General features: G+C 39.6%; 1 protein-coding gene across 2 annotated transcripts in view; it reads right to left on the reverse strand.

Annotated features, from left to right (window-relative positions):
• The window catches only part of Kcnh5 (potassium voltage-gated channel subfamily H member 5), a 285,644-nt gene that overhangs the window by 41,102 nt on the left and 218,306 nt on the right, over positions 1-26,236 (reverse strand). For both annotated transcript variants that reach the window (XM_087552218.1, NM_133610.2), the window contains 1 exon segment: positions 15,605-15,801. In XM_087552218.1, coding sequence (XP_087408344.1) covers positions 15,605-15,801 — 197 coding nt within the window.

The raw sequence follows: 26,236 nt of genomic DNA on the forward strand, positions 1-26,236 counted from the left end.
GCACTGCAAGACTTAGAATGAAATTAAAAAAGAAATAAAAATGCAATTCAAATTTTATGTGAGACCGGAAGTGAAAAGGTGAAATTAACTTTTAGTTTATAAAATATACCAGGAACATTAAGCATCTATCTGCAAAGCATTTTCCCAGTGGGTTTTACTACCGTCTCCAGCTAAGAGAAGCACATTAATGAAGTCCTGGCTTCTACAGCCAAAGAGGTCCAGATATAAAGGTGCTATTTCTGCGAATATCAGAGCCTTCACACTACCGGTTGAGGATGAGTTTAGGACATACATCTTGAGGGTGACCTAACAATCCGGTCAAGCTAAAGTCAGCTAATGCTGATGTTGGTACCAGCAGCAAAGCAAAGCTAGGAAGTCTGTCTACTAGCCGGCCCTGGAGCATTGCACTAAATGAGTCAAACATGCCAAGACCGAAACTTGCCTGTCCCTAAGTCATGTCATCCATGTTCCCCAACCAGATCGAGAATTTAGTACTGACAGAAGTCCTGCTGTGTGTGTGGAGCTTGACACATGGCGGTTGAAAACTCAAAACTCCGACATCTCTGTGATTCTCCATGCACCTCGTCACTGCATACAAAAATCTTGTGAGAAAAGAAAAGGTCATTCCTTTTATTCTTTGTCTCTGTGTGCAATCAAGAGTGCTTTATTTCAGAATTTGAAAGGAAGCCCTGGTCCACCTCTCACAAAAGTTTAAATGGGAAGGAGCCATCTGCTGAGAATCTTCCATTTTCCCCTGCAGACAAACAACCAGAGATTCTCCCAAAACTACAAGTCCAAGGCCAAGGAGAGAAAGTATTCGGGTGCCTCCTAGAGAATCCCAAATTCAGAGATGCTCTTTTACTATTTTAGAAGTTTTAGCCAGTGAATGTATATTTGCTCATAGCATTCTCAGGTAAGTATGCATTTTTTGTTTGTTTCTAATTTTCAGACAATTTTCTTTCTCTTTTCCCAAAATGTAGTAACTGCATATTCTTATTAAAGATGCATTCACAACCCTCTTACCCTCTTAGTACTTTTCAGAATTAACAAATCAAAGGAAGGTCTTAGGTTTTGTCTGCAATACCACCACAAAGAAGGAAACTAAAGATGAGGAGACATAGCAGGAAGAGCAAAAGGAAGAGCAGGAGAGAAGAGGGAGATGAGGAGAAAACCCAGGGGCGCATTTCATCCATTTTTCCTTCTTTTTGTTACCTTCCTCTTAATATTTATTCTCTTATGGTTATTAAATGCAACCACCAGAGAGAGAAGTGGCCCATATTGGATCAGAAGAATGAACCCTGTAACATTCATTCATTCGTTTTCAACAGTGATGTCACTGGAGTCGAGAGAGCAGTAAGATACAGAGGGTAAAAGGGATGCCCAGAGGGTAAGAGCGATGCTGGTGTGAGAACTCTGCAGTGGGTTTCTGGAGACAGAGCATCTGTTCAGTGCATCACTTGGCCCTTAGGAGACGTGCGCAGAAGATACTGAGCACAGGCAGTGGCTGCTTATGTGGGGGTTTGAAAAAAGCAAAGTCCATGTCCAATGGGAGATCGAGATCATGAGAGGAGACAGGAGTGAGGTCACAGTTGAGTCCTGGGGAGGAGGGGGAGCTGGGATAATGTGACTTATTTCCTTTACATGATATCAACATAAAGGATGCATATCATCTTGATTTTCACTCTAATGTATTCATTTCCCTATGCTTCATTCCTGCCTCTAACTTCCATAGAATTGGTTCAAATTTAAAGACAAAAAAGAAAGACTAAACAAGCAAACAAATAAACAAACCATTCCTCTAAAGAAATGCACCAGAATGGATGGATTAGAGAAACCCTTTGCAAAACTACTAACTCTACTTTCGTGACTCTGGTTCCAGAACAAACATGCATTTTAAGAGTTATCTGCAAACACTGTGAACAGTAGGGCTGCATCAGAAGAACGATGACAAGCTCCTTGAAGGCACATTCCTTTGCTCCAACCCTATCCCCAACAGTCAGCATAGGAGATCTCAATATCAAGCCATTCCTTTGGATGGCCAAGGTGTGGAGAGTTGGTACAAACAAGCCGTTAGCCAGTCTCCACTGACAGAGTCCTTAGTGCACCAGGCTGGATCCCCTCACTTCCTACTGGCACAGACCCTCTCCTAAATGGCAGCACACTCCCACCAAATAGATTTCTCCAAACATTCTGGTGTCTGAACTCTGAGCACCAATGATGCTACTCCTTTGCTCTAGTTGGGGCACACAGCTTCAGGCCATAGGGAACTGACTTTCAAAGGGTCCATAATACGTATTAACTATTCAATATTCCAGAGTGGTGATCCCATATGCAACCATTCCTACAGTAACCACAAAGACACCGGTGAGAAGGAAGCAGGTTCTGGTCGGGGGCCAATGCCTTACACTCCCCATGTGTGCTGCACTTAGGGGAAATTGGCTTCTGTGTGTATAATTAGCAGCTGATTTTGCCTTTCACTCTGAAATTCCCATTTCAAACTGAGTATTTCCTAAGGGGCCATGCCTCTGTTGAACTCTCAAAGATAGCATCACTTTCCAGAGGGTGAAACTGTAGGCACAGAAGAAACCCAAGTGAGAGCAAACGTCAACTTTGAAAAGCGCCCAGCAAATCGACTGTAACAGGGTGTAGAGGGAAGATGCAGAAAATGAATGACTTTCTCCACAAGAAATTACTGTGACTTTCTTGGGTCATATAAGTGTCTCCGGCTATGTAGCGGAACCGCTTGATTTGATACCTTTGGGGAAAGGTTGTTGTGGTAGAATGCCAAAATCTCCGAAATACACCTCCCAGGTGGGAGGAAAAGGCCATGCTATGAACCCGGATGCTATTTCTGCGCCAAGTAGTCAGCTCTTAGAAACTCATGCTAACCACAGTACAGCTTTCTGTTCCCTCACGTGTAAAATGTATGTCTTAAATGCCTTAGTGGTCCATAAACATGGATATGCAATATAATATTATATTACAAATATAATAATACAGTATTTATATTGCTCTCCATAGGCGACAATCTTCTTGAATTGATTACAAGCATTTGGAAACACTCCTCTGAATAATGCTTCTGAAAATGTGTACCCTGAGAAGCCTTTGTGGCTACCCTCAGAAGATGTTTGCTGAACTCCGTTTGCTCAGATGCCTCTGAGAAGAGACCCAAATTGGTCTGTTCACAAAGCAAAGGAGATAGGTCCCTAAAATGACAAATCACGTGTTAGAGTGTAGATATTGTTTGGGGGTAAAGACGTAAAGAGCAAAGAACCCACAAGTGAACTATGCCTTAAAGTATATTAAAATGCACGCCCCTAAAGAAAGTTTCAAACTCAAGATTGTGTAGTTACTTATATTGTATGATCTACTCCCACCGAGAATACTCATTGCTTTTTTGTTGTTGTTCCAGAAGTGACATGGAAATATCAACAGATGTTCCAATGGCGGAAAATGTATGGATCCCAAAGCAAGTGAATCCTTAAAGGCGCCAAGGAAGACGAAGAATGCCACACACACTGCAGCCTTAGCATTCATACAAACCTCATGTTTTCATTCATAAGAACTGCTGTCCTTTAAACAAAGGTGGTCTGACAAGCCATCATTCTACCAGGGCCCCACTCATTGGTGTTAACTGGCAGGAATTAAGAAATGGAAGGAACTTTAAAAATGGAAAGTACAGTATGGCAAATTGCTGAATCCATCCCTTTCTCTGGAATTTGAGAAACCCAGTCCTTAAATAACTGCTCTGGGGGGCATATTGAAGGGTGAAAAAATCTGTCCACCTTTGTCCTGGCAACCAAAGTCTTCATTCTGTCTGCCAGCAGACCAACAGGGAGCCCTAAATAGAAACAGCTTAAGGACTCAATAGACTCCATAATTAGGTCTCTGCTTCATCTAAATGCACATGACAGACTTCTAGAATTGCTGAAGTTACCTCTGTAACCCCCATTGCTGAAATGAGAGCCAACACGAAGGTAGAAAATCTAGGCACCAGCAGATCTTTCTCTCCTGGCCCACATCTTACAAGACTAATCTCGAGTACAAACAGGGCAGTGCCTCGGTGTAAACTGAGAGGCATAAGCTTCACCATCCCAAAGGTGACTTTTTATACATCATGTCCTAGAAGCAGACCTCAGAGTGAATGTGCAATCCGGATGACCAGTTGAAGTAATGACAGCTGTAAGTATCCTCTGCTCAGATTCTTGTGTTGAGAAAGTTACTGAGAATCAATTGGAAAAGAAAACTGCTCTCTCTTCCAAGAGCCTCCCATGCCAAATCTCCTGAGGCGGGCACTGCTTCCCAATCCCAGCAGAGTTCTGGAGATCCTAATTCACTAATGCAGAAGCTGCTTGCACCCTCCCAAAAGCATCAGGCCAGCAGGATTGTGTAGAATCTGCAGGCACAGTCGATTGGAAGGAGCAGCTGGAAGTTAACTCTAATTGTGATTTAACACCAATTAGTAATGGTCATTTTCATCATTCTACTTCATGCGGCTCTTTGCCAGAGCTGTCAAGGGTGTTGTGAGCATGTGCGCTTTTAGAGGCCAGTCATTATTCTCATCGTTGAAGTAAAGACTGTGCTCAGGAGAATGGCAGACTCATATTTCATGCATTTACTTAAGTATTCTGTGATACGGAGGTTGCCATTCTGGTCTTAGGCAATACCAGTTCATTGTTTGGATGGAAGATCACAGTATAGATGGGAAAACAAATTGTCACTATCAGCTCTACGAGACAAATAGACATAGGTGCCAAATAATACATGGTCCAGACTTTTATGGAAGATCATTATCTTTCGCTCCAGTGTTTTAGTGTTCTTTTCCTATCAGCTAAAAATCAGTGGGTCTGTGGGGCAGAGGACCTGTCACATGTTGTTTAACTTGGAAAGGAGAAAGGACGGCAGCTATAACTCCCATTGCTGCAACTTATGCCATTTCCCCAAAGATGCTGATGTGCATTTCTGCAATCCACACAAATGCACAAGCTAAGTATACCAAGCAAGTATTTCAGGGAAGTACAGTAGCCAATTCTAGGATGTATTCACTCACAAGACCACTAAAATACAACTCCCAGAAGCCAAGAATGAGCACGATAAGCATGCATTGTGGGAAGAAAAGCAGCTACTGAATCCCAAGCTCATACCAGTGCTAGCACATAGCTAAACCACTGTTTGTTTCATCCTTTGGATCAAACACAATGCTTTCCCCCATGAACCTGCTAGCTAACTTCCGGTAAGCTGGATTCAAGAACAACAGCACCCTGTGTGGTAAATGGCTAGCTTTATGGGTAACGGGGTTTGTCCCTTTGCTTTACAAATTTTTACCAGATGACTCTTCGGGAATATTTCTCTATCTTTTAATGGGAATACTTCTGTTGTGGTTAACTTTCCCCTTCGTCTCTTTCATCCCCTCCTCCTGCACTCCGTCTCTTTTCTTCCTGGTGGAAATAGGGTGTGGTTGTGTAGCCTGGACTAGCCCTGAACTCAATCTCCCTTTCCTTTTAAAAAAGTGATTATAGTGTTTATTACTAAGTTATAAAATGTTTCCTATGAAAGCTATCTAAGGAAGGCAAGGCAGAGCAATTCTAAGTATGGTAATTAACCTCTGAGCCATCTCTCCACAATTCTCCTTTCTTGGCTTCTTTTTTTTATCAGATTTTTTTTTACTTACATTTCAAATGTTATCCCCTTTCCCAGTTTCCCATCCATAAACCTCCTATTCCATCCCCCCTTCTCCTTTCTTCTATGAGGGTGTTTCCCCACCCAACCATCTACTCTTCCTGCCTCACCACCCTGACATCCCTTACACTGGGGGGTCCAGCCTTGGCAGGACCAAGGGCTTCTCCTCCCATTGGTGCCCCAACAAGGCCATCCTCTGCTACATATGCAGCTGAAGTCATGGATCAGTCCATGTATACTCTTTGGATGGTGGTTTAGTCCCTGTGGGCTCTGGTTGGTTGGTATTGTTGTTCTTATGCGGTTGCAAGTCCCTTCGGCTCCTTCAATCCTTTCTCTGACTCCTCCAACGGGGACCCCATTCTCAGTTCAATGGTTGGCTGCGAGCATTCACCTCTGTATTTGTCAATTGCTAGAATTACAAGAATGCATTGCCAGGCACCCAGTTTGTAAGTTAATCTTGGCTCTCCCCTTGCTTGAATTAAGGAATGAATGTCTAAGCATTTGGTAGAGATTGGCATGTCTGTGAGAACATTTCCAAGGTGACTGTGATTAGGGACACAGGTTTGAAAAACCTTCCTTGAATGTGCTCAGGACATTTCTAATAGGCTGGGGACTGGAGGGAAGAAAAGTGACAAATGAAGACCATTCCATCATGTACAAGCTTCATCCCACTGAATAAGTGCATCTGGTGCTATCCCTGCCTGGGACCTCAAACCACATCTCCATAGCCTGTGAACCCATCAATATGTCAGCTACCCTTCAGGGTGCTTTTAGGCCATCAGTCTCAAATTGGGACCGTGTCATTGGTCTCCCTTGTTCTGACACATCCATTTTTTTTTTGGACTGAGCAGATACCAGATATCATGAGGAGGGAGCAATAGTTCCCTTGATTATAAAATCACCATAACACCATTTCCAAACCTGTCACCATCCCAGGGGCTGTTCCTGAAACCTAGATTCGTCCTTAGAAAGAGCTACTAGAGGGCTGTAGTTATGGGCCTAACCAGCATTCAAATCTAACATGACTTTTCAAAACTTTACCAAATCAATCCCTCCAGAAATTATAGCTTCTCTGAGATTCTTCCTCTTCCTTAAATGTATGTAGACCAAACAAATGTGGGGGTCATCATTAATTTCCCTATCACTCTAAAACCCTAAATCTAGGGGCTGCAGAGACAATTTAGCAGTTAACAGCACTTGCTCTCTTGCAGAGGACCTGGGTTTTGATACCCAACACTCATATCAGACTGAACACAACCACCTACCAGGGTATCTGACACTTCCCTAGCATCTGTGGATACTTGCACGTTTATAGCACATATATATATATATATATATATATATATATATATATATATATATATACACTCATGCACACACACACATGCATGCATGCACACACACATGCATGCGTGCACACACACAAATAAGTAAATATTTTAAACCCATATTTCATCTGTTAGCAAGTCTTGTTGACTTTATATTCAAATCATAACTATTATCCAACCACTTCTCACCACTTCTTTCTTGGTCCAATCATGACCTCTACCCTTTACAATTAAGTTAGTTGTATTCCTCTGAAGAACCTTGGTCAATGGATCTTCATCAACCACTGCATGATCAGGCACAACTCAGAAGTTAAGAAAACCATCTGAATCTGGAGTGATTTGGTCACACTTAGCTGGAGGTGTTAGGTTCAATTATTTTTGCATGTTGAACTTAAAATTGAATAAGCCTTTGTGAGAATGGATCAATTACTGACACTCTTCTGAAACGCATATATCAAAACCATAGCTTCTGGTATGGCTCAAGCTTTAGATAAGGCTTCTGTGAAGTAGAGTGACATGAGCCATAATTATGTCAAGGATAGTTAGCAACATTATAAAAAGGGAGACCAGAATATCTCCTTGCTCACTCCTCCACGCAGAGCAGAGGCTGAAAGGTCATGTTAGCCCGTAGTGAGAAGGTGCTCCCTAGAGGAATGTCCCTCACCCTTAGCTCTGTAGTGCTAGCCTTTGTAAGTATGAACAAATAAGTTTCCATAGTTTAAGCCACTGATTGGTTTTATGTTGTAGCAGCCAAATATTGGAACATATGTGAGACATATGAGACATATGTGAACATGCGCATTAAACTAACATTGACACCAGATTCTAAATTATCCCCGAATGGGGTACTATAAAGTATATACAATACAGAGAAGCCTGGACTCACAATTTCTCTCAGGCATGCAAGGAAGGTGTTGCTTTGATAACACAACTGAAGGACAGCTGTCAGTTGGCATCATCTTCTATCAGGGTCCAGTAGACTCTACTTTGCAACAATTATAGAAGGATTACACATATTCTCTCTAGTACTGCTTAGGATTTTGATAGTAGCTAACAAATTCAGTAAAGTCACAAGCTTAAAAAGTATGGCCATTGGTCTTGGTCTAGTGTAGTGGTTCTCAACTTGTGGATCTCAATCCCTTTGGGGGTTGTTTATCAGATAGCCTATATATCATATTTATCTTACAATTTATCATAGTAACAAAATTACAGTTGGGTAGTAACAATGAAATAAGTTTATGGTTGGGTGTCACCACAACATGAGGAACTATATTAAAGGGTCACAACTTTCAAGAGGTTAAGAACCATTGATCTAGAACCCTAAAGTTTATGTGTGTAAATATAATCCCCTCAAGGAAGTAAAACAGGGAGCCTCCAGTTGGATATATTTTTGGCATCCATTAACATTGGTTAATGTGAGTTATTTTCTTTCTTATCATAATTTAGTTCACAATATTTTCCTTTGAGATTTTTGGACTTGGCTGGATAATAATCTTGGTTCACAGCCCCAACAAAAAAAACCACATTCTTTATACAACTCCAAAGACATTCTCTATACAACTCCAAAGCTTTGCTATCACAGCTCAGCAAATTTCAGGGCTTTTCAGCCCTATAGAAACATCAGTCTCCCTGCTTCTCATTATTTTTTTTAGTACTTGTGATTCTCATCTTTGGCAATAAATTTGTCTGTATTTTCATAACCTTTAATATGAAGGCTAATAAATAATGCCTCATGCCCAATAGGAACGTCTCATTCTATACATTTATTCTAAATAAAGGAGTAACCAGAACAGCATGCATGGTACTGGCATGATAACAAAGAGAAGAACATGGTAAGATTGCTGGTGATAAGGTAGTTTTTCAGATACCATAGCACTCATTCAATGGTGTTAATGTGAAAGGCACACACTTTCGTTAATATGAAGTTATTTTCAATACAGGTGACAAGTGCCAACGTCCACCGTCAATGTTAGCTCATGCGCAGGTTGGAATCCTACCCAAGACACGGGTCACGGCAGTAGCCTGTTCTGTGTGTTTGCTTGCTTGCTTGTTTGGGGTTTTTCGTTCATTTGGTCTGAAGTTCATGCTATCGGTTTTCCTTCTTATTTAAAATTGAACACAAGGGGTTGGGGATTTTGCTCAGTGGTAGAGCGCTTGCCTAGCAAGCTCAAAGCCCTGGGTTCTGTCCCCAGCACCGAAAAAAAGAAAAAAAAACTGAACACAATCAAGCATCAAATTTTATAATCTTCCACAAAAGGCTTTTTAAAAAAGAATGTCTTTAGTCTATCCTAGAAACGGCTGCAAAACCAAAACCAGAGCAGAGGCAACGTGGATGGACATGTTAATGTGGAAGGGGAAAAGATCCACAGGATCCTACCTTCACCCCAAGACTGTTAATCTGCATACAGCAGAAAGGCTGACAACACAGGGTTGCATGAACTTAGATGCCTGTGGAAGCTTTGGCACTAACTTGATAAGGAGACGTGAGTTAATAATTTCATTTTCTTTGTCTGGTTTTTCATCTACAATGAAATAAATTTAAACAGGTAACTTACAAAACTCTTCGCTCATTCTAGACAATCCTTTCTTTGAAACGAAATCCTAAACCTTATGTGGCTATCACCCTTCTAGACTCATCCTGACCCTTCTCCTGAGACAAACTGGAATCATCCTCCTGATGTTCTTTTAAGCCTATGTATTCTGTCATAGCACTTTCCTGAATCTAGGATGATCTCTCTTCAGTGGGCTTTTGGACATCAGACACTGGACCTCTCCCTCAGAGACCCCATAGCCATTAGTAGGAACTGCATTAACTACCGATTGAGCCAACCAATGCTTTCTGTGGTACACTTCAACAAAGCGTCTCATCTGACTATGTACAGAAAATAGCAAATAAAATCTCTCACTCTTCTTATTTAAGTAGCTACTCTGGGGAGAAATATGTTCCTGCTATCTTGAAAGTGAAGAAAATATTCAGAAATAATTCACAATCTCAGCCATGCTTAATGTAGCTGTAAGTGCTAATGTAACATTTATTTTAAGCTCTAAGGAAATAAAATTCTCTTGACAGCTTCATGTACAAATATACCTACCAATTTTTAAATGGCTCATTTTCTTCTACTCATAAAATTTAATGTCTGTGGGATTCATGATATTTTTAATAGAAAAGGGTTCTAATAAAATTACCAACATATCTGCAGATCTGAGGGACTCCGAGAATACAGATTTCATATTAACCATTATAAATGTGCATTGTTGGTCCTCAAGATGATCCTTAGTTTGGATGACTGACTAGACGTCACAAGATAGCAAAGAGTTACAATTGAATGCATGACCTACTGAGCCTGAGCAAACAAAGCAAGCCTAGCAAAGCAAGTGGTGTGGGGGCAGTCTACGCAAGCTAGGCCAGAGGACCCAGCATCCTCTCTCTAGTTTCTCCATCAAGAGCTGTGGAAATGGATGTGAGATGTAGGCCAAGAAATTCACCAGGGATGCAGTGTCTGCGAAGCTCATGTAGGCATCTTCAGACTGGCCTATACCAAAATTTCACAAAATAAAATAATCGCACTGTTTGCATAAATCAATTATTTGAATAAACCATTTAGACACAGAAAGGGACCACTAATCAGATCATAGGCATCTTCTGAAGTCTAAGCCCCAAGTTTAACTATTTAAGTAACTCTGACAAAGGACAAGGTGGTTTCTACTAGGTTCTGTCTGCCTCTATGTAAATGATAAACACTACTGAGTAACAGCTAGATAGGATGATCAGAAATACAATTAACCTAAGAGTCCAGTGGGAATCTTTTGAAATCTATCGCCCACACAGAGCGTAGCAATTACCTCCTTTGACTCAGGCTTGCAGGTGGTTCTGAATTCAATACACACTCATTCTCCCACCGTCTCCAGAAATAGCATCTTGAATTGGTTAAGCAGAATGATACATAAATAAACTCAGCGAACATTTCAACCCTGCTGCTCTCTGATGCCTTTTCTATCCATGTCTAATCTCAGTAAACCACAAAGGTGCATCCTCGTCACAGAAAACAGAACCAAGGCCTTTTGTGCAACTCAGTTTAGAATCTGAGTTCTACACAAGAGGCTGAGTCTCTTGCTGTCTGCTGAAGCCTGTGGGCCCTTCTCAGGACAGCTGCTTTAAGGGCACAAAATAACATGGTGATAACCAAAGCAGCACTTTGGAATATCTTAAACATACGTGACACATTCTGAAAATATCTATGTAACATCCATGCTTTAGGAGCAAATATTGCGGGAGTAGTCAACCATATTTGATTGGATTTAAAGCCCACTTTACGAGATGGAGCTTATCCCCAAATGAATAAAATCGAGGTCTTTTGTTATCAAAATTTACAGGTTACAAGTAAAAGAATCCCAGGTTTCTAATACTGTGACACCAAGGTTCATTAATTTATTCCATTAAGGTCACAGCCTGTTAGGCCGAAGTAAACAAACTTGCTTTGGTTTTTTTTTTTTTTTTGATTGTTGCATTTATTTATCCAGAAATTTTAGGAGCAATTGAATAAATTTGTTTTATTACTATTTTTATTATCTGCTAAAGTAATTTGATTTTATACACATGCATATAAGGGAAGCCTCATTTGTATAGTAGATGAGGGCAAGCAACCAGAGCATCACTCAGTCCTCTCAGTACAGCCACTGCAAACCGCACACTCTACAACATTCCCACTGAGCCAATGTATAAATGTATACACTGGCTAGAGCTGCACACTACTATGCCTGAGAACTCGGGTTCGGACTCTGATTCCCCACTTAGTAGAACTGTATTCTTACTCAATAGCCATGGTCACTATGAGATCCATACCTCATCAAGAACACAGTCTTGGTTATAGAAGTAAGTGACAACCATTTATCAGTATCACCCTTACAATAACAGCAAGAAAACCCTTATTCTTTCACGTAGTGAACCAATGGGGAATAAACTAAATGCACGGATGAGACATCCTACAAAGTGTAGGACATGTGTCCGGAAAGGACATTCATGGGAAAGCTTGACAACTGTTGTGAGAAGTTTGCAAACTCAAAGCATGGTTAATATCCAGACCTTGACACCCACGCATTTGGCTTGCTTATTATTAGAGTTGACAGCCTCTGCAGTTTTGGATCTCCCAGTTTTAAAACTAAATGAGCTAGTAGACTGAGAACTCTTGCTTTTATTTTTTAAATTATTTGGCAGGTATAAATCCCCCTCTCAGAGCTTCTTCTTCTAGTTGAAATGGAGACCATTCTGCCTTGTTTGTGGGATGCTGACATTATCATATATAAAATAAACTATGCCCACCCATATAAAACTGGCTGTTTAAATAGTAGTTAGTATTACTAATCGTTGGAAGGTACTCAGATACTCTTTCACAGTTCTCTTCCACATTTCATTTGGCTGAGAATGAAGTGGCAGCAACTGGCAACACATTCTGTTCATACCGTTTGCCAAGTTACTAAACAATCCGTTAAGAACAGAGGGATGGGATTATGAAAACAAATTAAAAATGATACAGGTATAATAGATTTGGAAAGGGAGAAGTCACTCGCTGTAACTTAGCACACTAGAACCCTTGGACACAGTATATAGTCCCCAGATCCTGATTTAAAAAGTAAAAACAAACAACAGTTCTCAGTCTACTAGCTCAATGTTTTTTTAAAACTGGGAGAGCTAAAACTGTAGAAGCTGTCAGCTCTAATAATAAGTAAAATGTGTGTAGTGTGTATGTGTGGCATGCGTATGTGTGTGTGTGTGTATGTGTGTATGCCTTTGTGTGTGTGTGATATGTGGTGTGTGTGTATGTGTGCATGTGTGTGTGTCTGTGTGTGTGTGTCTGTGTGTGTGTGTCTGTGTGTGTGTGTGTGATATGTGGTGTGTGTGTGTATGTGTGCATGTGTGTGTATGTGTATATGTGTGTGTGTCTGTGTGTGTGTGTGTCTGTGTGTGTGTCTGTGTGTGTGTGTCTGTGTGTGTTTATGTGTGTGTGTGTGGTGTGTGTGCATATGTGTGTGTGTTGCACCTATATTGTACAAACACATGCATAGGAGTGTACAAGAGAAAAAAGAGGAAACAGATTTATAATTAAATCATTTTTGAAGAAATGTATATTATATTTGTAATCTGTTTGAATTATTCCTTCTTGAGACTTTGGCTTGCAACTATATCAGTTTGTGTGCTAGCTAGTTTATGTCGACTTGACACAAGCTGCCATCTGAAATAAGGGAGCCCCAAGTGAAAAATAATACCTTCATATTCCCCCGCTATAGGGTATTGTTTACTTAATAATTTATGGGGAGGGCCCAGACTTTTGTGGGCGGTACCATCTCTGGGCTGGTGGTCCTGGGTTCTGTAAGAAAGCAAGATCAGTAAGTCATGAGGAGCAAGTCAGTAAGCAGCACCCCTCCATGGCCTCTGTATCAGCTCCTGCCTCCAGGTACCTTCCCTGCTCGAGTTCATGTCCTGACTTCTTTCAGTTTTGCACTATGATGTGGAATTGTAAGTCAAATAAACCCTTCCCTCCTCAGCTCGCTTTTGGCCATGATATTTCATCACAGCAATAGTAACCCTAACTAGGACAGTTGGTTATTTAATATTAATCAGCTGGCCTGATTTCTTCACATGGTTGGAGAAAAAAACCTCCACATCTTATATCAAAGATGTCATAAATTATCAAGTGAGATCTGATGTAAACAGAACTCTGTTTTGAAGTGTACAATGACAGTAGGTATTATGTAAAATGTAGTGATAGATAATGGCTTAGGCCACCTTACAGAACAGGGAAAACATCCAAATTGGATCCATTTTGAGTTGGTATGAACATAAGAACTTCGAATAGTTGTTTATAGATGGGGACCTTCCAGCAGAAAGCAAGAACTGTGAGCTACGTAACAGCAAGCAAGAATATTTCATATTTGGATCACATTTGGGCCCCTCTCCCTCATCCATCACTGACTAATGTCTGATTGCTAGCATTTCACACTATATGCATTTGAAGGTTCCCGAGCAGGGAGTCACTGGTTTGTCTCTGTTATCTACAGATGTTTACTTGTCCCACAGGTTCTGGATATTTAATGACAAATTGTTAACAAACATATGAACTGAAACGCAGCTCTAATACAAATCAAATGTTTGAGAACTCGGTAGCATTCCCATTCCTGGCAGCCTAGACTTCTCTTGGACTCTGAGTAAGAAGCACATTGATTTAATTCTGTTTGTTTCTGCATTGCTATTGTGTAGACATTAATTTCTCTCTTGACCGTCTTGTTTGCATTCATGTTAACTACAAGAAAGCTTTTATTTAAGAGGCTATAGAAGCCAGGGATCATTATTCCAAAACGCTTCACTATAGACAGGCAATCATTTTATGTGAAGTTCATTAAGTCCAGTCATCCAAATGTATTTCATTCTTAGCCATAAAAGAGCCTTAGCCAATGCCCAGTGATCTATAAATTAGAGACTGGAGATTTCTTTATGCAAATTAACTTTATGTCACACTCATCAATAAAGAAACAAATGGTGAAGAGGATCAAATTGGCAACCGCGCCAGAGTACAGGGATCCTGTATCTATTTACAGGGTGCGCAGTGTGCCTCATTCACTCTTCCAATGGCGTTCTTTGAAAGACTTGTTGAAAAGGAAACTTTGCAAATCGATTATGAGATGAGAAGAAAGATTGAAAGAGCACAAAAATAGAAAATAGCCATCTTGATTGACCTTCCCAACTTTAGAGACATCCACACCACAAAGGAAAAATGCTGCTGTCCTTTTTAGATCACCATCATAAACTTTGAGAACTAATCATATATGACGGCATTCTTTGGTTGTCAACTTGACTACATCTAGAATTAACTAAAATCCAAACGGCTTCATACACTTGTGAGGGTTTTTGTTTTTGTTGTTGTTTTGTTTTTCTTGATTAAATTATTTAAGTAGGATGATCTACCCAAAATCTGGATTTTTTTGAGGTGTAATCTACCCAACATCTGGATTTTTTGAGGTGTAATCTACCCAACATCTGGATTTTTTGAGGTGTGATCTACCCAACATCTGAATTTTTTGAGGTGTAATCTACCTTAAATCTGGGCCACACCTTTTGGTGGCAGCCTATGTAAAGGACATGGAAGAAGGACTCTCTGGCTCTTTGCCTGCTCGACCTCACTCTCTTTGACAAATTCATTCCATCACTGACATTACAGCCTACTTCTTTGAGATTCTGGCATATGCTGAAGACCACCTGAGACATCCAATTTTGTGGACTGAATGATTGCTAGATTCTTGGACCTTGGACATTCTGACTAATAATATATCCTGCCATAGCACAGTTTCCAGTCCTATTTGCTTCTCCCCGAGTCTGTTTTTCATTTTGCATCTTACATAATAAAGACTCGAATATTTACTCAAATAATCAGAGTGCCTTCACCCTTTAAAAGTAAACAGTGTAAATAAAAGGGAAGAAAATGACGTCACTCTATCCAGATGGGAATGTAGCACTTCAAATTGAAGCACTTTCCACTCTTGGCTGATAGAACGTAGGCTGCTAGCCCCCTGGATACTCATAAGAGGAAGAAGATACAACATACCCGCTTCCTTAGATTGCAAGTGAGAGTGAGGTTCCTGGAGAATGAGTTTGCAAATGCTGTATAGAAGTCAAGGACTTTGAGCAAGGCTTCTCTCTTGATGATGTGCAGGTCACAGTAAGTCAGGGCCCGGACATTGGCACATGCATGAGCAAGGGTGGTTTCCTTCCAGAAGATGTCTCCAAACACATCACCTTTCCCTGGAAAGCAGGACAACAGTTTTTAGCCAGACCTACTAATGTTCTTTTGTTTAGCATTGATCTATATAATTTAAAGCATGAATTCCTCTGTATATACATAATACTGCACAGCAAATTTTCATTGTGAGGACATCCCCAGATTTTAGTTGCTGATGGAAACAGTGTTGGGGAAATAAATGCCATTCCTTGGAGTAGCCACTACTCTCATTTTAATAAATGCTTTCAATAACTTTTGCAACCTTAATTTCTCCCATTCTCATTGGAAAGAGCATGCCCTTCTCTTTCCACATCGTTAAACCTGACAAGGTCTCAGGTGTGGCTCCAGAGCACCCCAACTATAATTCCTAAGCACAGGAACTGAACTGTGGGAGACGGAGGGGGCTGCACACTTGTAATCCAACAGATTCAGAGCCACATGCTAGAGTCCAATGCAAATGCATCTTTAAGATTCTAGAATTGTGGGCTGGGGATTTAGCTCAGTGGTAGAGCGCTTACCTAGGAAGCGCAAGGCCCTGGGTTCGGTCCCCAGCTCCGAAAAAAACCAAAAAAAAAAAAAAAAAAGATTCTAGAATTGCAGGATGACCTATTCGCTTCAGCAGCACCATCAACTGATGCCTGAGAATATCCACCACCCCACGTCAGAAGTGCCTAGTTTTACAAAGGGTTCGAGGAAATGTCAAATGTCAATAACCCTCAAAGGCTCTTCTGCTTAGGAAGGTTCCCTATGAGCCCTCTGGCTTCTAAAGTTCAGCCATCTGCTCTCTTTGCTCTCTTTCTGCCAAGATGTGTTTAAATGGGAAAAGACAGGAGGAATGTACTCTGGTGGGATAAGCTTTCCTAGAGGCGTTCCATGCATGATCTGTTCTTTATGCATTCTAATCACACAGAGGAACAAATACCTATTTACATCGTACAGATTAAAATCAGAAGAGGGGAAAGAAGAAATGTTCCATAAAGCTCTCAAGGACAATCACACCACTAGAAAGGAAAGTGGGAGTAACCAGAGAAACAGGAGAAAGAAACAGAGAAGTTGGCTGTGTACATCACAGACTTTTTTGCCCAAATGGGAGGCTGGGTAGCTCTTAAACAGAGATGTGGAGGAGTCAACCCTAACCGTTAGGCACACTATGGCAGATGCAGAAGCCATTTGAGATATTATGAAGGTGTTCAGGTCACCATGCAGATCACAAGATTGGCACAAAAATAATCATGATAGGTACTTAATTCATTTTCAACAATCCATTTGTTTTCCAACCCCCTAAAACATCCTTGCAGTTGATGTCACTGTTTGATGACTCAGTTGTTTGATAGCTACAGTCATCCAAGGAAATAACATAAGAAATCAAGGAGCTAAAATAGCCTGGGGATACTAATGACAGAAGCTTGCATCATAGCACCACATCCGACATAGAGACAAAGTCTTTATGTGGGATTCTCTTTAAGACAGCAATTCCAATTAACAGTGTTTACTCTACCTGCATAATCAGAAGTGCTCAATTGACTTGTGAAACATGCTCACAGCACTAATATTTATAATAGTCCAATGAAGTAGAGTAAGGTAAAGGTCAAGGGATAAATAAATTATGAAACACTAGATAGCCACTAAGTAACATAAATTGTATGAAATGACATACAGAAATGCTCATTTTACATAAAATTATAAAATCAGAATATCAAATGAAACACATAGTAGATTACATTTTATGGACCACACACTCCTATCCTATCACCCATACATGTACATAAAGCTTAGAAGCAAATGCACTGATGTGGTAGTTTCTCTCAGAATTATAGGGTCAGTGCTAGTCTCCTTTTTAATGTATATGCATTGTTTGTAAAGAGAAAGTATCAATAATGGTGATAATAGCACAGTATCTGGTGCTGAAAACATAATTTTTTAAAAAGGTTCTTTTGTTCCACTTCTAGATTTTTGTGTTCTTTTTAAAGCTCTAATATAGGAACATATTCTATACTGTCATTAGACTCTTATTCTTTCTTAAAGAGATGTGAAAAGATTATATATCTTTCAGATTTATTTCTGTTGTTCTTTCTCAAATTACCAATTACAATATCATTTCTGACTGTGATCAACTATCTGATTTTCAGGCACTGTAATGCATTTGACTAAGTAGTCCCAGGTCTAGGAATTTAGAAAAATATTAGAACCATCACAAGTAACACAAAAGGTAATGCTATCACTCACAGCCTGGCAGTCAAAAATAAATACCATACACGTGAAGCCAAAACAAATTACAAAAATTTATGTAAAATATCAATAAATAAAGATTTCAGTTTTTACAAATAACATACAAAATATTTATCTTATAATACTAGATCGAAAATTGACTAAATAATTATATGGATGAATCCAGAAATTCATTTGTTTCTTTTAGACTTTCCAAATTTTATACAGTATGGCCCTTTAAAGTATTCTCTTAGAATATTCTGGATTTCTTTGATGCTTATTGTGATATTTCCCTGTTCATTTCTGATGTTGTTTTGGGTCATCTATTTCCTTACTTGGTTAGTAGGGTCAGGGACTTTCATAGTACCAGAAGGTGCCAAGCAAGACTTCAAGGGAAGGTAGCATCCTACTTATGATGCCTATAAACTACAATAATGTCAAAAATGTGACAATAATGCAAAGAATGCAGTAGTGGTATCCATATCTTGGTAGCGACTGACAGTTCTGTAATTGGACTTATGGTCTCTTCATCAAAAGGAAAAACATCTCTGGTACTTGAAACCTAGTTAGCTATTTGGAATTGATATGGTCCTGGGTCTTGAAGGAGAACTCATTTTGCTAAATTAGCATCATTTGTAACTGCCTCTAACATCAATAATAAAGTATATAAAATAAAACTAAGGCACAAAGACAAAAATGTTACAGAACATGTACATTTTTAAAAAGTTTTCATGATAGAACCAATGTGCAATGTTCAATTATGTTATGATAGGCAGCCAATTATGCTAGTATTAAATTGCCAGTCAAAAATAAATTTAGATAAGGGATAAAGAGAACAAATGACTAAAAGAAAAATGTAATTCAGTAATAAAAGTAAAGGTTTTAAAAGTGTTTATCATATTCTTCTTTATGTTATTCCCCAACATTTTATATAATGAATCTAAATAATCTTTATTAAAAAGAGGAAAAAAATAGCAAACTAATTCATAGATACACAGTAAATTTTTAAAGCATATACAAATATGAAAACATTAGAGAACTTCAGCAGAATTAACAAGGGTGGATAACTCTAATACTGTCCTAAAACTAGTCAAAAAATATTCATTGATTGGTAGTTTAAAGGACTCAGGAGTTTAAAGATACTCAATAAATGAGTAGAATTTTCTCTTAACAAAAAGACAGTTGTGAATTATGTAGGCATCCAAATATTAATTAGTCATTTTATCTTACCTAACTGAAAAACTAAAATCTAGTTTGAAGTGCTTTTTGTTTGTTTGTTTGTTTGTTTTTCTTTGTTGCTGTTGTGTTGCTTTTTAATTATGAGTACATTGTCACTGTCACAGACACATCAGAAGAGGCAGAAGATCCCATTACAGATGGTTGTGAGCCACCATGTGGTTGTTGGGAATTGAACTCAGGACCTCTGGAAGAACAGTCAGTGCTCTTAAATGTTGAGCCACCTCTCCAGCCCCTACTTTGAAGTTTTAAAATTTATCTCTTTTGTTTTTTCTTTTCAAATTTAAGGATCCAACTCAGGGCTTCAAGCATGCTAGTGAAGAACTCTAACATTGTCCTCCACAATCACTCTAAAATCATGTATCATTTTGGAATTATGGGGGGAGGGGATATCTATGGTGCAGAAAGAACAGTAAGAAACCAGAATATTAACTCATGACACACTTTGTCCCCTAGTCCTCCTTCAAAAATATGAGAAATATATAGCAAAATTAATGAATCTGGGTAACTCTACTCCACCATCAAAGTTTTCACAAAATGATGCTAATTGTTTCATGGCATAAAATTTCCTTTAGTACATGTAATACATAAGCTAGGCGTTAGCCTCATCATTCACTTCACAGTATGCTTGCTCCATCCAAGTCATCCAATATATGATTCAATGCACAGCAATCTTTTATGACACTTGTGGGAATGTGGTCATCTTGCAAGTGAATGACTTATGAATGTGACAAAACACATTAATGTTCTTCTTCAAGGCATACTACAAACTTTACACATTCTGAGAAAAACGCCACACAATGTGGACATAGGACAGTGTGCACAGAACACCCAATAAAGAAACCAACCCCTTACTGCATGGCAAAGGTTTTTACACACTTTCAGTCAAAGAAACTCCCATTCCTGTTCATGACTACAGAATGTCTGATGCCAGTTTTTAGGTCAGTTCCTGCTGGGTGCAAGTCATCCCTGTTGTAAACATTTCGGCTCTTAAGCAAACTAGCCTCCCTCAAAGCCCTAAAATAGGAAGGAACCTCATACTTAACAGGAAAGCTGTTGTTTGGTCTATTTATATTTTCTCAGTTCTTTGCATCAAGCCTTATGAAGTATTTCACTGCCGAACCACAGAAAACTGGATGGGAAAACAGAAACGAGTGCTTAACGTCCACATAGTAAGAAACTGTAAAATGTAAAGATAAAACAGAGGTAGAGTTGTATCGTGAAGAAAGGAGTAGTAGAGCTTTAACCAGCTTGGGGACTGTGGTGCTCTATGGGGATAGTTTAACAGCCAGATTTGGCTTTTTATTACCTTAGACACATTACCTAGTGTGTTGATGATGTTTAATATGCATAAAAAGTATCATAGCTATTCATTGATGAGGATAACTAATTTATCCAATAGATCCTTTGAATTTTACTTGTGTAGTTTCTGAGTATGTTTGGAGTATGACTCTGGTTCTATTGGATGAGTTTTTCCATCCATATTTGATGAGAGTTCATTTCAGCCTATAGTTCCACATCACAGTCGATCACTGAGGGAAGTCAGGGCAGGAAGTGAGAGCAAGGATTTAGAGACAAGGGATAAGTCAGAGGCCATGGAGGATGCCGAGTACTGGCTGGCTCTTCCTGGATTGCTCACTCTGCTTTCTTGTAACACCCAGGACCACCAACACAGGGATGACGTCAACCACAGTGAGCTGAGCCCTCCCATAACCAACATCAATGAAGAAAATATACCACAGACTTGCTTACAGGCTAATTTTGTAGGGACAACTTCTCAGTTGAGGTTCTCTGTTTCAAAATAATGCTAGACTTTGCCAAGTTAGCATAAACCTAGCCAGCAAAGGTATATATGTAGGTAAATCATAACTAGAGTGAGTCAAATTAATATTTATCTATTATCTCAGATAGTGAATGTGTGTATTTGGTCATGAGCCAGGGGAGTTAAAAATCTACTCATTTAGCAAAAAATCCCTACAAACTACAGTAGATACTGAAGAGAAGGTATATGTAAACAAAAGTTAGCACTACAGAAACTCTCCAAATCATAAAGACAAAAAAAGGAAAGAAGGAAGGAAGAAAGGAAGGTAGGAAGGAAGGAAGGAAGGAAGGAAGGAAGGAAGGAAGGAAGGAAGGGACAATGGAGACACAACCAGCTAGAAAAAAAAACAGCCATTGTCCACCTATCAATAAGAATGTTGGAAGCAACCAGAGCTTCCAGGGACTAAGCCACTACCTAAAGACTATACATGACCCTGGACTCTGACCTCATAGGTAGCAATGAATATCCTAGTAAGAGCACCAGTGGAAGGGGAAGCCCTTGGTCCTGCTAAGACTGAACCCCCAGTGAACTAGACTGTTGGGGGGAGGGCGGCAATGGGGGGAGGGTTGGGAGGGGAACACCCATAAGGAAGGGGAGGGGGGAGGGGAATGTTTGCCCGGAAACCGGGAAAGGGAATAACACTCGAAATGTATATAAGAAATACTCAAGTTAATAAAAAAAAAAAGAATGTTGGATGTGAACAGATGCAACAATCCAATCAAAGACACAAAGGGGTTAAATGTAATCAATATTCAGTTGTAGCTAGGGGTGAATATAATATATAACACCGTCTGATTTTAAAACTGGAATGTTTTCTGTCTATAGTTGATATATTTTATTTTTGAAGGCATACAAAAACAGACTAAAAGTGTGTAAGGACATATGAGACAGCAATCAAGAGACAAGGGCACTGAGATAAGATAGACTTTTAGAAAACAGTGATCACCAGACAAAGAAAGTCATTGCTGAAGATAAAGGGACCAATTGTGAAGACTGCATTACAGTTGTAAATATATGTACTTGCAGGGCATATAACTATGTAAAACAAATATTCTTTGACACGAGAAAAAGAAGGAAACAGTAATATATCATTAGATTCAATACCTCACATTCAACAATGGTTCCATCAACAAAATAGAAAAGTAACAAGGAAATACGGGACATGAATGGTATTTACTTAATTTATTAGTCAGTCCATCACTATAAGCAAGGATGACAGTTGGCTCATAAACGTTACTATGAAGACATATTCATAGAAGTATTTAACTTTAGTTTTTTTAAATGTACATTTTTAAATGGACTATGACTACTTATAAACTTTAAAGTGCCACCACGTAATACTCCAAAGAAGAAAAGAAGGAAGATGACAAGATTTAAAGTTGAAAAGTGCATGGGGAAATTAGAATATAGTCATTTTTACATATATTCACTTGTTTTTATTTTTAGTTTGTATGTGTATGAAATTCAGGAAAAAGCATGGTAGAGAGGGGATGACCCAAGCAGGGCTAACAAGGAAGACAGACAGCAGGGTCTGGGCATCCGCATCACCTGTTCATAGTTAATCCTCAAGGTTTAAGCCTTGGTATAAATCCCAAGGAGGTGGACAGGATGCCACCCTGCTGACAGAGTATGCAGAAATGGGGGTTTGAAGCTGAGTGCAAACTGGGGCAGTGAGAGCTTTGAACAAAAACGGTAAGGGCAGTAAAATTTAGTAACTGATAGTAGCTAGAATATTAAGATACACAAAGGAGAAAGCTGGGAGATGGCTCAGTCAGTGAAATGCTCTCCTTGCAAGCACGAGTACTTGAGTTGCAGTCTCCAGAACACACCTAGAATAAGTCAAAGCATTGTAGCACATGTTTTCCAAAGTTGGAGAAGTAGAGACTGACAGATTCATGAGGCTCAGTGGCTGGCCAGCCTCACTTGGCAAGTTCAAGGATAGTTAAAAACAGTGTCTCCGAAACCAAAGTGGACTGACTGTACAGGAAGAGCAACACTCGTGTCCTCTCTCTTTAGTGCACAGGTACACAGGTACAGACACATACAGGCATGCACACGCACACGCACACGCACACAGACACACACACACACACACAGGCAGATACATGTGTGCACACACAGGAGATATAATAAAAAAAACTTAGTTTAAAGAATGCTAGGGAGAGAGTTTGAAACTACCAAGAAGACAGAGGTTTTCACAGCCATGGTGATATTTGCTGCATAAGGAACTCGGAGGCAATCCTAAAAGCCCTAGATGAAAAATGTCCTAAATGCCACTTAAACAATTAAATTCAACATCATTTAAAATAAAGCAAGATGTGCTTCAGGGAAAAAAAAGAGTGAATTTGTTGACACTAAGGATACTTGTCTTCATAATACGCACGCAGGTCAAATCTACATGTTACACAGTTTATGTAAAACATGGAGAGAAAGAAAAAAAGAAAGAATACGTTCTAGAAGCTTAAAGCACAAAGCTCTCGACTTTTAATAGCAAGGGCCGAGTGAAGGCAATAGTCACAGCTAACTGTCCCATTTTTCCAGGTCGCAGAAGAGTAAAGTATTATTCATTCACATCTCAGGCTTGATTTTCATTTCTGAAGAAAATCAAAGTGCAGATTTTGAATTTGAAAATGATAATTTTTGTTTCTCCCGAAAGGCGCAAATGCTTACAAGACAGAGGGCTTAAAGAACCAATTCCAGGTAAAGTAAAACCTTGACCTAGCTCATCTTCCTCCTTTTTCTACATTTATCCCCCATCCACTTCCCCCTTCCACTTTCTTCCAAACTTCCAGGAGTGTCCCCACCCCTCATCCGACACACAGTCATAGTTTTCCTGGGAACTTGGAAGTTAAAGTCGAAAGGCTTAAGAGCGAGTTCCTCAGTTTAAGATTCTAACCCTGTGATTCTGAGAATCAAGAAAGACAAGCAAGAGAAGAAGAAATGTGAAGAAAACAAGTCCTGAGTCTTAGGAGCAAGGCCTATTGTTGGTGGCATGCTATTTTAACTTTCTGAAAGGTACAATATACTTGTCAAGACATTTGGAAGTAACCTGGCTATTTCAACCATACCAACAAATCTATTCACGTTAAGTAATTATAGAGTAGGAAGTAAAAAGACATTAACGAATATAAAATATGAATGCATCATGAACTTAATTTGGAATTCTTTGTGTTTCGTGCAAAGTGGGAAGGTCAAAGAAAAAAATGCGTGGAGGTGTAAGAACTGTAAAGAACTTCGAGTTGGAAAAAGGCATCAACTGTGATTATATTCATACGCCCTATTTAGAACGCACATCCTGAATCCATCCCCCAGCGTGAAAATAAAGGCATTTGTTGACTGCATTTTTTTTTATCTTTCCTCTAATTAGTTATGCTTCAGAAACGACTCTGCAAACGGCTTGGCACTTTGGACACACGAAAGAATCGTGCCCTTTCAAGAATAAGACTGCACCTGTTTCTGGATCCAGAGATTTGAATTAATTTTAAAATGGCCTCTATTTTCTACCTTTCATCTGGTAAATGAGTCCATAACTAGGGAAGCAAAACCGCTGAGGGAAGTTTAGAAAACAACTGACCTATGAGGCAACAGAGAGGGAGAAGTGGATGGGGAGAAGTGGAGAGGGAAGGGGAGGAAGGGGAGGGCAGAGAGGAAAGGGGGAAAGGAGAAAGAAAGATGGGAGGAGAGAGGGAGGGCAGGGGGACAGAGGGAGGAAAGTGAAGGGGAGGACAGGACTGAAGTGGAGGAGAAGAGAGGGGTTAAGTAGGGGGAGGACAGAGGAAGGGAACTAGAGGGTAGGGACAAAGAAGGCTGAATACAAATTACTTGCAACCTGGTGAATTTTTTGAAATTTCTTTCAGCTTGGAATTCTTCAAAATAGACTAATAAATTTTTTAAAAGGAAGGAGTGAAGAGAGGGAGGGATAGTCACTGCAAGTCAGATTTCACTGGTAAGTTAATTAGCAACCCTCTCATTCTCCTCACCTGAAGCATTGCTTAGGTGTCTTAAATGTTTTTAAAAAATGTACTCTCATTGCCTCTTGGCCGAAGTAGTTTCTCTTAAAGTCTCATTTAAAAAATTATAAAAGAAGAAGGTTGTCAGAGAGGTGTCTACATAATCTGACTCACACAGTAGTTCGAACAGCATCTGAGTCCCACTACTTGGGAGAATAAGGAAAAAAATGCACACTCAGAAACTAGCCTGAACTCCAGGGGCCCCGTGTTCATAGTCAGAGCGTCATTGGGCAGAGCCAGCCATCATTTCCTTTTCAAATGGAAGGAAAATGCATTTGGGCCATTTTAACAGGCCCAAGCCAGAGGCCCCGTTCGCACAGCTTCCCAGCTCCCAGAGGAGCTAAGGTGCAGTGCAAGGAAGGAAATGAAGTCAAATAAATGGTATCTTACTATGTGTTTGATGCCTGCTTTCCCTTCAGCCCCTCCTGACAAGGAAGAGCTAAGGAAAAGACAAATACGTCTGATCAGGGGGTTTTTGTTTTATCTTCCTCTTTTAGCAAATCAGAGCAGTCGTAGGACAGACATGATTCATTTTACCACAAGGGCTGTTCCAGTGACATAGAGCTTTCATGAGAGATTATGTCTCCTTTATGCTCCAGAGAACAAAGGCAAAGGAAGGCGGCACAGCACCCGGATGCTGAGTCCCAAGCTCTCGATTATCTCCCTGCAGAAACATTTACAGAAAAATAATTTCTGCAAGAGGCCTAGTGGCACCAATAATGTTATTTCCAAACAGTTAAAGAAAGCTGTGCAAACAATGCTATTTTGTTTTTGCTGCCCTGATCCATTTTCTACTGTTTTTATAGCAACTGCTTTTCCATAAAAGGCCATTTTTTCTCCATTTTAAACTCTGTCTTTTCCAAGTAACTGTAAGTTTTGAAATCAGGTTTCCTTCCTTCCTTCCTTCTTTCCTTCCTTCCTTCCTTCCTTCTTTCTTTTTTTCTTTCTTTCATCTTTCTTTCTTTCTGTCTTTCTCCCTTTCTTTCTTTCTTCCTTTGCATTGGATTCTGTGTCAGTTTTCATGTTTGCCTTTGTAGTTTCTAAAATCCATCAGTCAGCCTTTTTCTTAGGAGAATCAGTACAGTCAAGCTATGGTAGGTTGATATCAGTTTAAAAAAAATCCAATAGTTTAAAGATTGAACTCATTTTTCATGAGACACAAGCCATGAAAAATGTGATCAA

Source organism: Rattus norvegicus, chromosome 6 (genome assembly GCF_021556685.1).
Source record: "Rattus norvegicus strain SHRSP/BbbUtx chromosome 6, alternate assembly SHRSP_T2T, whole genome shotgun sequence".
NCBI lineage: Eukaryota > Metazoa > Chordata > Mammalia > Rodentia > Muridae > Rattus > Rattus norvegicus.